Source organism: Aricia agestis, chromosome 20 (genome assembly GCF_905147365.1).
Source record: "Aricia agestis chromosome 20, ilAriAges1.1, whole genome shotgun sequence".
In the NCBI taxonomy this organism is placed as follows: domain Eukaryota; kingdom Metazoa; phylum Arthropoda; class Insecta; order Lepidoptera; family Lycaenidae; genus Aricia; species Aricia agestis.
Window position 1 is genome coordinate 12,754,159 of NC_056425.1, and position 14,070 is coordinate 12,768,228.

The following is a 14,070-nucleotide window of genomic DNA, read 5'->3' on the forward strand; positions in this document are numbered from 1 at the left end:
TATATATATATAACTCAAAGGTTGATTGACATAGTGATCTATCAACGCACAGCCCAAACCACTGGACGGATCGGGCTGAAATTTGGCGTGCAGGTAGATGTTATAACGTAGGCATCCGCTAAGAAAGGATGTTGATAAATTCCAACCCCAAGGGGTTCAAATAGGGGGTGAAAGTTTGTATATAATAATACTTCTTAACGCGAGCGAAGCCGCGGGCGAAAGCTCGTTATTTTATAAAGTCCAGACTGGTCTGATCGCAGGCCGATCTGACCGAACTCTTTTTCTGCCCATCCCACTGATCAGTATGGCCGAATCGATCGGCCACCACATTATAAGAATTATCTCATGTCAGTCGCCACCGCAACAACGATACACCCGATATCGCGTCCGACATCGTACGCGGCAAATCGCGTCAGACCGTCACCTTCTGCCCCATTTTCTGTGTCGGCGCCGTCAGATCTCTCTCATTAACCTAATTATTCCCGGGCCTCATTGAGACTACTGCACATACAATATATTTTCGAACGGATAGTTTTCAGGGTTCCGTAAGAACAAAACGCTACCTAAAGAAATGAAATAAGCTTGAAAACAGCGTTGAAAGTATAATAGGTAAAGCAACATTTGTGACTGAACATACTTTAAGCTTGTGATAGTATAATTAAGGTGCCTATTTTAAGGGTTCCATATTTAAAGGGTATATGACAAATACATCTATACATACATACATACATACATACATATAAATAAAATTGGAGTGTCTGTTTGTAATATTGAAAGAACCGTTTTTTACTACATGCATATGAATGTATATAGGGTACAGACACCAACACAACATTTTTTACAATTTTTGTCTGTATGTCTGTCTGTCTGTTTGTTCCGGCTAATCTCTAAAATGGCTGGAGCGATTTTGACGGGACTTTTTTAGGCAGATAGCTGATGTAGTAAGGAATAATTTAGGCTACTTTTTAACCAACTTCCGAAAAGGAGGAGGATATATTTTACTTTTTTTATAAAGGAACCTTAAAAAAGGGGATTTTTTTCACTTTTTTATTATCTTTGTTATCACATTTTGCTGACGCGGACGAAATCGCGGGCAACAGCTAGTTTATTTAATATACTACACGTAGAAATCCATCTGACACATGAAGAACGAGGTACCTTCTTAATCTTCTTATAATCCTCTTTATTCCAGATAGGAGACCTCGACGAGGACACGACGCCGCTGGACATGTCGTGGCCGTCGGGGTTCCGCAAGCAGATCACGTACCTCCTGGTCGCACCCATCGTCTTCCCGCTGTGGCTGTCCCTGCCTGACACCAGGACGCCCAGAGGTAATGATGGTGATGATAGATTCACGTAAGATCACGATAGATCCAAAAAAGAAAAAAAATCCGTCAAAAGAGAAGATAGTAAGACTTTCTAAACTTCTAACCGAAGTTCAGGGAGTGCCTTTTTTTTCTAATGCAATTTTCAAGCCTGATATTTTTGAAAATACTTAAACGTTAGCATGTCACGGTGCTAATGGCTCTCGGTCATTGTATTTTATTGTTTTGTATGAGTGACTGATGATGTTTCAAAAACATTATTACCGAAAATATATGTGTAAAGTAAGGCATCCATTACACGATCATGCAAGCGACAGTCAATTCCGTCAATCATGAATTATGTTTGACTGATGGTGACTGATGGACTGACGAATGGTATTAGACGGTCACTCAATTCTCTTCAGTTTTATGTCAGTCAAAGCCAAAATTTTCTAATTTTTTTCCTATTTTGTCAGATGTGACAACACTCACTCAAAATACGTGAATGAGGGTTGCATGAAGCAAAAATAAAGATATCCAGATTTTTGTCAATCAACGTCATGCAACCATCAGTCACTGCATTACACGTCATTTATGCATCAGTCACAGTCATGACTGTGGTAAAACTGACAGCAAAATCTACCGTGTAATGTTTGCCTAACGAGGATAAAATAATAACGAGTATTGTTATGTAAAGCTCCTACATAGAACGCTTGCTATCTAAAATCATCCACTGTTGCTAAAATCGTGGGGGACTATTACTATTCAACACTAGAGAGAAAGAGAGAGTTTACATTTGTTTGTTAGGACGAACGCATGTGACCTTACTCTCATACCAAATGTGTTCTGTAACGCCTTGCATCAATATGATCGCTCTCATACAAACCTCTTCATCTTCCAGGGAAGAAGCTGTTCCCCATAACCTTCCTGGGTTCCATCATCTGGATAGCATTTTTCTCGTATCTAATGGTGTGGTGGGCAAACATCGCGGGTGCGACCGCCCACATCCCCCCCGAAGTCATGGGGTTGACGCTGCTGGCCGCGGGGACGTCAGTACCTGACCTCATCACGTCCGTCATCGTGGCCAGGAAAGGCTTCGGCGACATGGCCGTGTCCAGTTCGGTGGGAAGCAATATATTCGATGTTACTGTGGGGTGAGTTTCTAGAATAGAATAGAATAATTATTTATTTGCAGCTTTTACTTACTATTATAATAAGACACAATAAAAATAACTTAAATTATGATAACATTACTACAAAATAATGACAATAAAATTCCTAAATAAATCAGCCGCAAATTGGAACAAGCTCGGCAGTGTTGGCACACCTAGCAGGTATGCAACGCCGGTCTTCCGCTTGACCATTTTAGGTAGTTTTATGGTTGGAACATAGTCCTTCCAATCCCCATGGATTCCGGAAGCAGCGTAAGGCCAGGCCGCAGCGGCCAGGTCGCGGTGGCCATCGAAAGTATGGTGTGGCCGCTGGCCGCAGGGCGGCCAGGTGCGCGTGGTCTATGGCGGTTTCATACTAAGGTCATCTCGATGGCCGTCGCGACCTGGCCGCTGCGGTTTGGCCGCTAGTGCGCGCCCGGGCTAAGACAAAATTTCGCCCAAAGCAACGTTTAGCAGTAACTTTTAACTATGATAGAGTGGGAGGATGGATATATTCTTCTTTCATCCTTCTATCGTTCCAATCAATAGGAAACATATGGTAGCTTACATTTCTGTAACTACAAACACTATAGATACAACCATAATTGTATAACTTGAAAAGGGATGAGTTTTTCTCTCTCGCTTTTTTTCCGCAGGTATGAAGGAGGCGAGAGCCTATTTGCTCTACCTGTTTACTCAAAACCTTAGATAATTTAACAATCTATAATTAATCTCGATGTATATGAGTTCGCATGAACGAGCGGCTTAGCCGCTACGCGAGATTACAAGCAATTGTATGCAAATAGCACGGCGGCCGTGCCGCTATTTGAATAAATCGTTACATACAATTGCTTTTGATCTCGCAGTGAAGCGCTAATCTTAAAGATAAGAAGAAGGGATGAGTTTTTCTCACTCATTTCACTCATTCGTTAAAATAAAAATACTAATATGTTATTAAACTATCGTGCGCTTTATAGTCGACTTACGGCCGTTCCCAATATTTTATCTATCTCTGGTTTTGCCCTACTAGAGATAGGAATAGCTCACATTAGACATTAGAGACATATATTTTATGTCAATTCAATGTTAGCTGCGATAGGTTGTATGTCAAACCAGAGATAGATTGAATATTGGGAATGGCCGTTAGACTGTTATAATAATAATAATAATAATAGTTTATTCATGCGTTAAGTACTGTTCGTTTGCAGTATTCATTACAGCAACAACGAGAAGACAACATAAAGAAACTTGGCACACCCATAAAGACATCTTGTGCTTTGTGGCAAAGACAATTCTTAATATAGCACGCAAAAAGAAAAATGTTATTAGAATTTACCATCGAAATAGAATACAGTATAGAACAATAGTTCTTATTCATTTGAATGCTCAAATATTGCTCCAATTAATTACGAAAATAGCGATGACGACAAGGTCAAAGATTAGTTGATTTTTAAATAAAATAAAATCATAGCGATAAAATATAAGGACTTCCAAAATTTCAGTTTCATAACTTATGTATATATTTTTTTGTTATGAGCCTTCAAAGTTGGATAGTCAAGTCGATTTTTTTATAAAATGCCTTAATTTTTGTATACCATTCGATAAGTTACGCAATTTATAATTTTTTTTTTATGAAATCACTTTCATAAACGCAGTATTTAACATAGCTATCGAAGAAACTACCTAAGCGTGACGTCACAGTTAGGTAACATTTTGTATGGATATATATAAGTCATATTTTCACCGATATTCCTATTTTTGAATGGTCGTTAACTTACCAACAAGCAAAAAAAAATCGTCATGCCTATTATATGACAAACCGATGGTGAGTCATTTAAATCCATAATTAATATTATATATTATATATAAATGCGAAAGTGTGTATGTCTGTTACCTCTTCACGCCCATCTCGCTGAACCGATTTTGCTGAAATTCGGTGTAGAGATACTTCGGGTCCCAGGAAAGGACATAGGATACTTTTTATCACGAAAAATGTACGGTTCCAGCACGATAAACAAATATCGGTGCAACGGGTACAGCGAGTAAAATAAATTAATTGATACAAGTTTAACAACCAAGTATACAAAATCTCCTCAAAATTCACAGATAGATTGATATTGTGGTACCATATTTTGACTTAATTACATTTCCATAGTGTTAATAATTAGTATAGGAATACTAAGAAAGACCCATTATAAATTATGAACACTTGTCGTACAAAAGTCTTTAATTGATGTCAAAATAACCGGGTACCAATTAGTGGGGAAGTACCGGTCATAAAGTTGAGTGCAGTCGGACAGGATCGATACGGGCCGAGATAATGACACTGATGGTGATGAATTTATTGTGAAGTTTAATTATTTAACGTATACTAGCTGTTTGACCGAGCTTTGCTCGGTATTCGATAAAACACGAATTAAATGACATTTTCTAAAAATTATTCCTAGCTAGATCGATTAATCGCCCCCGAAACCCCCTATATACTGAGTTTCATGAAAATCGTTGGAGCCGATTCCGAGATTCCTATGTATATATATATATATATATATATATATATATATATATATATATATATATATATATATATATATATATACAAGAATTGCTCGTTTAAAAATATAAGATATTACTAGACGCCCGTAACTCCTTTGCTCCAAATTCGTTTATCGCGCGGGGAACCGTACATTTTACCGGAATAAAAAGGGTCCTAAATGTCCTCTACGCGTTACACTCGTAGACGCTCTACGCGCTACGCTTGTAGACGCTCTACGCTCTACGCTCGTAGACGCTCTACGCGCTACGCAAAGAATTCTATTTAAACTGAGGGCGCTACGCTCGTAGACGCTCTACGCGCTACGCTCGTAGACGATCCACGCGCTACAGTCGTAGACGCACTACGCTCGTAGACGCTCTACGCGCTACGCTCGTAGACGCTCTACGCGCTACGCAAAGAATTCTATTTAAACTGAGGGCGCTACGCTCGTAGACGCTCTACGCGCTACGCTCGTAGACGATCCACGCGCTACATTCGTAGACGCACTACGCTCGTAGACGCTCTACGCGCTTCGCTCGTAGACGCTCTACGCGCTAAGCTCTACGAAGCTACGAATCTAAGCTACAAAAAAAGCTATTTTATTTAAAATGTCGCATAGACTAAAGAACCATAGGCCTTTGCCCAGCAGTGGGACACAAACGGCTAATTAGAATAAAATAGAATAGACTAAAGAAGCTTCATTATATAAAAACAATCAGAGTCTATCTTTCTCAAAATACTTGAGAAAGATAGTGAGTTCGGAACAAAGATATGACAGTATTGATCTATGAGAGAAAAAGTTGCAAAAACTCCGCAGCGCTGGCTCGCGGCCAGGGACTTATAATGTCTCTTATAATTGTCTTGCACTTCACTGTATACTTAATACTAAGTACTAAATGTGAGGAGTTTAAAAGATCGTTATCGTGAATGTTTTTTTTAGGTTTAGTTTTCAGCTGAACACGGCAAAGCTAAAAGGAAAAAACTTTATTAACTTTTTTATATATTTTTATTCTAACGTATCACCTAAAGACCTATTTGATTTTAACAAATGAGATGTTTAATCTTATATATAAAAATGGATTTTCAAATGTGTTAGTCGCGCTAAAACTCAAAAACGGCTGAACGGATTGGGCTGATTTTAGTCTTAAAATATTCGTAGAAGTCCAGGGAAGGTTTTAAAGTGACACGAAGTTCACCGGGACAGCTAGTATATATTATTTATCAACTAGATGACGCCCGCAACTCCGTTGCGCTAATATTCGTGTATCGCGCGGAAACCGTAATTTTTTCCGGGATAAAAAAAATTCTATGTCCTTTCCCGGGACTCAAAGTATCTCCATACCAAATTTCAGCAAAATCGGTTCAGCGGTTTGGGCGTGAAGAGGTAACAGACAGACAGACACACTTTCGTATTTATAGTATAGTATGGATAGAATTTTTTACTACTATAAAAAGCATTCGAAATTTTAAGTTGCATATAAAAATAAATAATATCTTTTTACGTAAAAACATAAGATTTTTCATTTCAAATTAGCAGAGTCATTCATTATATTTCCTAAACAATTTGACATTCAAATCATCGAGTCAGCGCATTGTAATGGCTTCTCAATTCTGTCATTCGTTCCTCAGTGGCCACTCAAGACGGCTCGAGTCCCCTTATTAGCGTCACCTTGACCTTTGCCCCCCGGGGGTGCATGAAGACCCCCTATGGGTTGCAGGGGGACCCCTATGGCTCTTCACGTCAAACTCTTTGACAACCACTCGATATGTCGCCTCGCTATTGGTGTTTCTAATTTGTGCCCATTTGACTAATGACTTCTTTTGTTTTAAATGCATTTCAAAAGCTTATGTAAAGGTTATATTAAGTATAGATATAGTTTATGTTCCTTATAAACTATATTATGATACATTTTGGGATATGTTTTGGGGTCTAAATTCCTACGTCTGTTATAGCATTTGATTCTTAACAAGAATCAATCTTTACTACACACAGAAAAAAGTTTTCATAGTTCCTGGGTCATAGATGTGTATTAAATATGTGTATCATATAATAAAAATCTTAAATAAGTATATGTATAGTATAAAAGTATTAAATATATTTCCGTTATCTGGTACCCGTAACACAAGTCCTTCAGGTACTTACCACGGGGCCAGACTGACGTAGTGAAGCGTCCATAGATATTATTATTATTAAGAAACCATGTACCTATAGTATTATAAATTAATTATTACAACAATACCTAACAACACAAAACTTATACTATATAATCTAAACTTATACATTTCATTCAAACCTTTTTATTTTTTAAAAAGCATTCAAATTGCTCCGCCCAAACTCGTAAAGCCTCTACGCTGCACAGTCTAAAAAAACTCATCAAATTGAAACTTCCTGGGGTCCAGACAGTCCCCATACCCCTATACCCCCTGTCTAGCCGGTGCAATCGATGCAGCCCTTATGCAGCGCAAATCAAAACCTCTGAATTCCAGCTGAAATAATTGGTGAGCTTTTGTTTTGCTCATTCAGCGTTGGGGTGTTTTTAGCGTACAAGAGTTTTATAGAAATGTTTTTGAAGTAAAAAAATGTGAGTGATATAGGTTGTTACAATATGTAGACTTCTAGTAAATGTTAAAAGAGCCTTTTAATTTTGACATAAACTATGGTCCATGTCCTTGATGTTTGTGCGCGTTATAATGTGCTTATTAACTATACTTTGAACAACGTATTTTTTATATGAAAGAGTAACAAAAATCCATAATATCCAAACTTAATATTATAAACTAGCTGTCTCGGTGAACTTCGTGTCACTTAAAAACCTTCCCTGGACTTCAAGGATCATTTTAAGACTAAAATTAGCAGAATCGGTTCAGCCGTTATCGAGTTATAGCGTTACTAACACAATTGGAAATCCATTTATATATATATATATATATATATATATATATATATATATATATATATATATATATATATAGATGCGAAAGTGTGTCTTTTTTTTATGAAATAAGGGGGCAAACGAGCAAACGGGTCACCTGATGGTAAGCAACTACCGTCGCCCATGGACACTCGCAACATCAGAAGATGTGTGTCTGTCTGTCTGTTACCTTTTCTCACCCAACTCGCTGAACCGATTTTGCTGAAATTTGATATGGAGATAATTTAACTCTCGGGCAAGGACATAGGACACTTTTTATCCGGGAAAACTGTACGGTTGCCGTGCGATGAACGAATCTTGGCGCAACGGAGTTGCGGGCGTCATCTAGTAATATATAAAGATATTTCCACTACCTTCTACTAAGCAATCAAAGTTCTTCTAATGATAGGTTACCTAACTCATGATTAGACTGACATGTAATCTAAATTCTAGACCTAACGCTTTAATTATTGTAAAATCACGCCCGTGGAACTGCAGTACCCATCTCGCGATCAATACGACCGGGCGTTGCAATTCCAACCTTATTTCCTGGGAGATAAATCTCAAATCGCCTTTTCGTAATTCAATAGCAATTAAGGTCCTTATGTCTATGATGTTAAAGGTCATTTTCCGTGTGGGAATGCGACAGTTGTTTCGGCTTTGTGCACTCAATTATCACAGGAACGCCGTGTTATACTGCGTTAGTGTGATGTATTTGCACACTAGTGAATAGGGATGCCACGTGACTATGGAATATTAGGTTGGGGAAAAAGTTTCTTCGCATTTTATATAAAAATTCGAAAGGTGTTTTTATAAAGTTTATTTACAATTCAGGTGTCATTTTCTTAAATTTTTTGCCATATAGTTGGTAGGGACATGATCGCATTGCTATAAAAATTTTGGAGCTTCTGATGAAAAAACTGCGACAATGTGGTTTTGGCAGTCGTCTTGTGATGTAAACTTGACATTGCCTAAGGAATTCTGCAGCGACCGAAACAGGTGGAAATCTGAAGGTCAGCACTATACGGCGGATGCATTAACACCTCCCAGCCAAACTCCCGTAATTTTTGTTGAGTGACTAAAGATGTGTGAGGTCTAGCGTTATCATGGTGAAAAACCACACTCCTTCTGTTGTTTATTCCGGCCGCTTTCTCTCAACTTCTTGCTTTAATCTCATCAGTTATTCGCAGAACACTTCAGAATTGATGGTCCTGCCTGACGGTAACAGCTCATAATGAATAATACCCTTCCAATCCCACCACACACACAGCATCACCTTGTTGCGAGTTAACCCGGGTTCCGCCACAGTCTGTGAAGCCTGACCGGCCTTTGACCACGATCTTTTTCGCACGTTCTTGTCGTACGTGATCCACTTTTCATCACCAGTTATCAGCTTCTTCAAAAATGGTTCGGTTTCATTACGTCGTAATAAAGAGACACAAATGAGTACACGCCACATGGTTCAAAAGGTTTCTTTCAGTGAGCTCATGAGGCACCCAAATATCGAGCTTTTTTGTGTACCTAGCTTTTTTCAAATGCACCAAAACCGTTTTGTGGTCAATTAATATGCCCATCTTGCTCCACTTTTTCAAGAATGGCATCAGTTTTGTCCGTAACAGGAACACCAGAGCGACGTGCATCTTTAATATCAAAATTTTCGGATTGAAAACGCTTAAATAAATGAAAATCTTACATATACCTAATTTGAATTTGGAATTGTCTTCTGTAAAATTAAAACTTTTAATGATACCAAAATCAGCCAGATACAACTGGTTTTATGACAAGTTGATCTATATTATAAAGCGGAAGAGTTTGTTTGTTTGTTTTATCGCGCTAATCTCAGGAACTAGGTCCGATTTGAAAAAATATTTCAGAGTTAGATAGCCCATTTATCGAGGAAGGTTATAGGCTACATTTTATCACGCTAACCACTGGAGCAATTTTTTTGTTATTTGGCACAGATAAGTAGACCACGTGAAGGATCATAGGCTATTTTTTGTGGACTAATTTGTCTGTGAAATATCTAATTCACGCGGGTACGCGGAAATTCCTAATATTATGATTTTTTCTATTTCTGGAAGTGTATTATATTTCTCTATGTTCTGGAATCATTCTGAATTTTGACTAATTTGTTAATGCCATTTTCTTCAACTGCAATACATAAACGTACGAAAAGTCTGGTACAGTTCCAACTGTAAGAAACAAGCTAGTTTGAACAATAAAACAATTTGTTTTGTAACAACTTAATGTATTTCGGCAATAAACCTTGGCCTGAATACTTGTCGAAATATTGCATGCTATTGTGCGTGCAAACTACAACCTGACCCGGCGAACGTTGTTTTTCTTATATACTAAAACAGTGGTTCTTAAACTTTTTTTTCGGAACTCTTATAATAAGTGACATTTTTGACGAACCCCAAATGTTATGACTTTAAATCACTGACCTCCATTATACAAGTACTCTGGACTTATGATAACCTTTGAAATGACCGCTATTTTTTGTGCCTATTTGAAGCGAAATCCGCCCCCAATGCGGGGGAAGAGAACTAAACTAAAAGATAATTTTGGAACTAATACTAGTGATGACAACCAATAATGATTGAGTGGCCATTTGCAATTTACGTCAAATTTAGTTCTCTTCCCCCGCATTGAGATTTTTTTTTGATTCCGCTTCAAATTGGCACAAAAAACCGGTGGGTATCATTTAAGTCCAGCGTACTTGTATAATGGAGGTCAGTGCTTTGAATGAATTGCCTGCTGGTGTCTGATTACATTTCAAAACAATTTATGTGTCACTGGCACTCCGCGGAGTACACTTTAAGAAAAGCAAAATTTACGCATTTTACATATTATATAAACCTTACTCTTGAATCACTCTATCAGCTATCTGTATGTATATTGTATATTGAAAAACCGGGTCGACATGTCTTTGAAGTAGATCTTCAAAATTAAAAAATTATTTATAATAGGGACGCGACTATGTTTAATACAATTCAGTGATACTAAGTATTAATTCAATCCGATCTCTGCAAACAAAGCCTATTACAAATTACAATACTGCGAATTAAAATTCTTTTAAACGCGCTTTAAATCGAGTTAAACAAAAAACTCGTAAAAATATTGATGCAAATAGTAAATTTGATGAACTTTTTTTTTGTTTGGGACATTGAAAAAGAAGTACGTGTTTACTTTTTACCTTATATCTTTAAACGAGCAATTCTTGTATATAAATATATAATTGGAATCTCGATATCGGCTGCAACGATTTTCGTGAAATTTAGTATATAGGGGGTTTCGGGAGCGATAAATCGATCTAGCTAGGAATCATTTTTAGAAAATGTCATTTTATCCGTGTTTTATGGAATACCGAGCTAAGCTCGGTCAAATAGCTAGTGTCTTTTAAACGACAATCATAATGAAACTTTAATAAAATGAATCAGTTTGTGATATGAATTCGCTATACATATTGCGATATTAAAATAATTGCAGATTTGTTAATTTCACATGTTGGTTATTAATTTTGCAATCGGAATTCGTCATTTGAAATTTTAAATGAATAACATTTTATTAACAGCGGGCTCCGTTGTACTTACCACGCGGGTACCGTACATCTTTCTAGGATCAAAACTATCATTTCTTGTAACCCGAAAGTATCTTCATACCCATCAAAATCGGTTTAGCTGTTTTAAGAGGCCGGGTGGCATCGAAATTCTTATACATACGTAATACCAAAATCATTTTCTCATACGAAAATATTTAACATGTTCGAGAAATTTTTCAGCTTAAAATAGGAATTACCTAGGTTCCTGTATAAAAATTTACTACAAAATATTTAAATACTACGAAATACTATTTAGAGTTATATTTTGTAGTAAATTTTTAGTATTTTAGTATATTTTTAGTGCTTAAATATTTAGTAGTAAATTTACTACTTACAAAATATTTAAACACTAAAAAGATTTTTTAGTGTTTAAATATTTTGTAGTACATTTTTACGTAGGAACCTAGGTAATTACTATTTTAAGCTGAAAAATAACTCAAAAATGTTAAATATTTTCGTATGAAAAAATGATTTTGGTATTACGTTTGTATGAGAATTTCAATGGCACCCGGCCCCTTAATAACATAAAGGATATAACAAACACACTTTCGCATTATAATAAAAATTTACCACTACCCATTTAAAAGGTACGCCAATATTTTGTTCTAAGATATCTATCAAATGCCTTTTCCAATATAACAGATAAGGACAAACAGTTTGTTACATAAGGGCAATTGTTAATTTTTCCCCTTATAATTTCAATAAACCGTGTAACTTACCTACTTAATTATCTATCTGGCTATCTGGCTATATACAATGATTATAATTTTCTTTGTCCTAAAGTCTCCATTTATGCAAAAACTAACGTTTTTGAATTGTTCGTTATCCGAAGTGGATAACTAGTCCATTGGATTGATGTTACCGATCCATTCTGTAACAATTGCTAGGGATGTGACTTATGATGGAATCCTCCGTTTACCGGAATGGCTCTAATGGATGGATGAATGGATATTGCCAGCTAACACTATCACCTATTGATTAAATGCCCTTTGTGAATCGATTCACAATCGATTCTGTTTGATTACTTCCTGCATTAGGAATGGGAAAGGAGTTGTCGATATCGATGTTTTATATAAACATACTTTTCATTGACGATACAGTTTTCTCCTAGCGAAGTTGGCGCGTTTATAAATACATAAGGAAAGTCACACTAGCTAATAATTAACAATTTGCACCTTATAAATATCTACTTGTTTGCGATTAATTTTTTAGTGAAGAAAATAGTCAAAAACGTGAGACGTGGCACGGAAACCTCATAGTTTGTTTATAAAGTTTTGAGTCTCTTCTCGTGGCTAAACTACATTGAGAAACATGTAAATATTAAGGAGTGAGCACACTGAGACGGGCCGTGCCGGGGCTCAGCGTGCCGGGGCTCATCGCGAAAATCCGCCTCCATACAATTTGTATGGAAGCGGATGCGCGTATCGCACACTGTGTCCTGTGTCGGGGCGCAGCGGATTTCCGCTCCTTTAAAAGACACATTTGAACTTTTTCCTTGTACGTTTTCAGGTTGCCGCTGCCATGGCTGCTGTACGGGATCATCTACGGCGAGCCCGTGCAGGTCAACTCCAAGGGCATGGTGTGCAGCATCGTGCTGCTCTTCGCCATGCTCATCTTCGTCATCCTCAGCATCGCCTGCTTCCGGTGGAAGATGAACAAGGGTCTCGGCTTCACCATGTTCCTCTTATATTTCGTATTCGTCGCCGTCAGTTTAGGACTGGAGTACGGTTATCTACATTGCCCAAGCGAGTAGTCAATTACGAGTACATAAATACCAGAGTAGACAGAACTGAGTACTTCGACTTAAAAAAATGGAGGAATCTACGCAAGTTTGGCGTGAGTACCACTTTCGACATGTTTCACAATGAGGCGCGCGCATAAAGTTAATATACCTAGCGGAATAGAGCAACCATCTCGAGCTGTCAAACGAAACCGAAATTGGTTTCATCTGTGTGTAAAAATATGTGTACGTATACACTAACACAAGCATGATTGAACATGATTTCTTACGGCATGTGCCGACTGGACGTCAAAAATGGAGTGCTGCTGTCATGTATCACACGTCTCTTTTTACCACGCAGTGTTACTGATAGTGACATCTCTCTTGCTCAAGCCCTTGTTTCTCTATTCCGCTAGGTATATTCACTTTATGGTTAGTACGGAGCGCGCCGGCGATATGACATACTACGTCAAACGTATAAACGAGATCTCTTCTGAGCATAAAGTTAATATACCTAGCGGAATAAAAAAACAAAGGCCTGAGTAAGCGAGATGTCACTATCAGTAACACTGCGTGGTAAAAATAGACGTGTGATACATGACAGCAGCACTCTTTTTTTTGACGTCCAGTCGGCACGTGTCGCACGTTCAAACCAATTTCGGTTTCGTTTGACAGCTCGAGATTGTTGCTCTATTCCGCTAGGTATATTAACTTTATGCTTCTGAGTCGGCCTACTTGTTAGTTCTGTTCACTCTGTAAATACCGTGTGTTCAATAGTTATCGATATGTCCCCATCACTATCGGAATAGGCGTGTTGACTTTTTTTTTTTAATAAAAAAAAATGTAAAA

General features: G+C 37.5%; 1 protein-coding gene across 4 annotated transcripts in view; it reads left to right on the forward strand.

Annotated features, from left to right (window-relative positions):
• The window catches only part of LOC121736936 (sodium/potassium/calcium exchanger Nckx30C), a 103,087-nt gene extending 89,668 nt beyond the window's left edge, over window positions 1–13,419 (forward strand). For all 4 annotated transcript variants that reach the window (XM_042128405.1, XM_042128406.1, XM_042128407.1 and 1 more), the window contains 3 exons: window positions 1,193–1,331; window positions 2,206–2,458; window positions 13,011–13,419. In XM_042128405.1, coding sequence (XP_041984339.1) covers window positions 1,193–1,331; window positions 2,206–2,458; window positions 13,011–13,254 — 636 coding nt within the window. In that variant the 3' untranslated portion in view covers window positions 13,255–13,419. The remainder of the gene's footprint in view (window positions 1–1,192; window positions 1,332–2,205; window positions 2,459–13,010) is intronic.
• The last annotated feature ends 651 nt before the right edge of the window (window positions 13,420–14,070 follow it).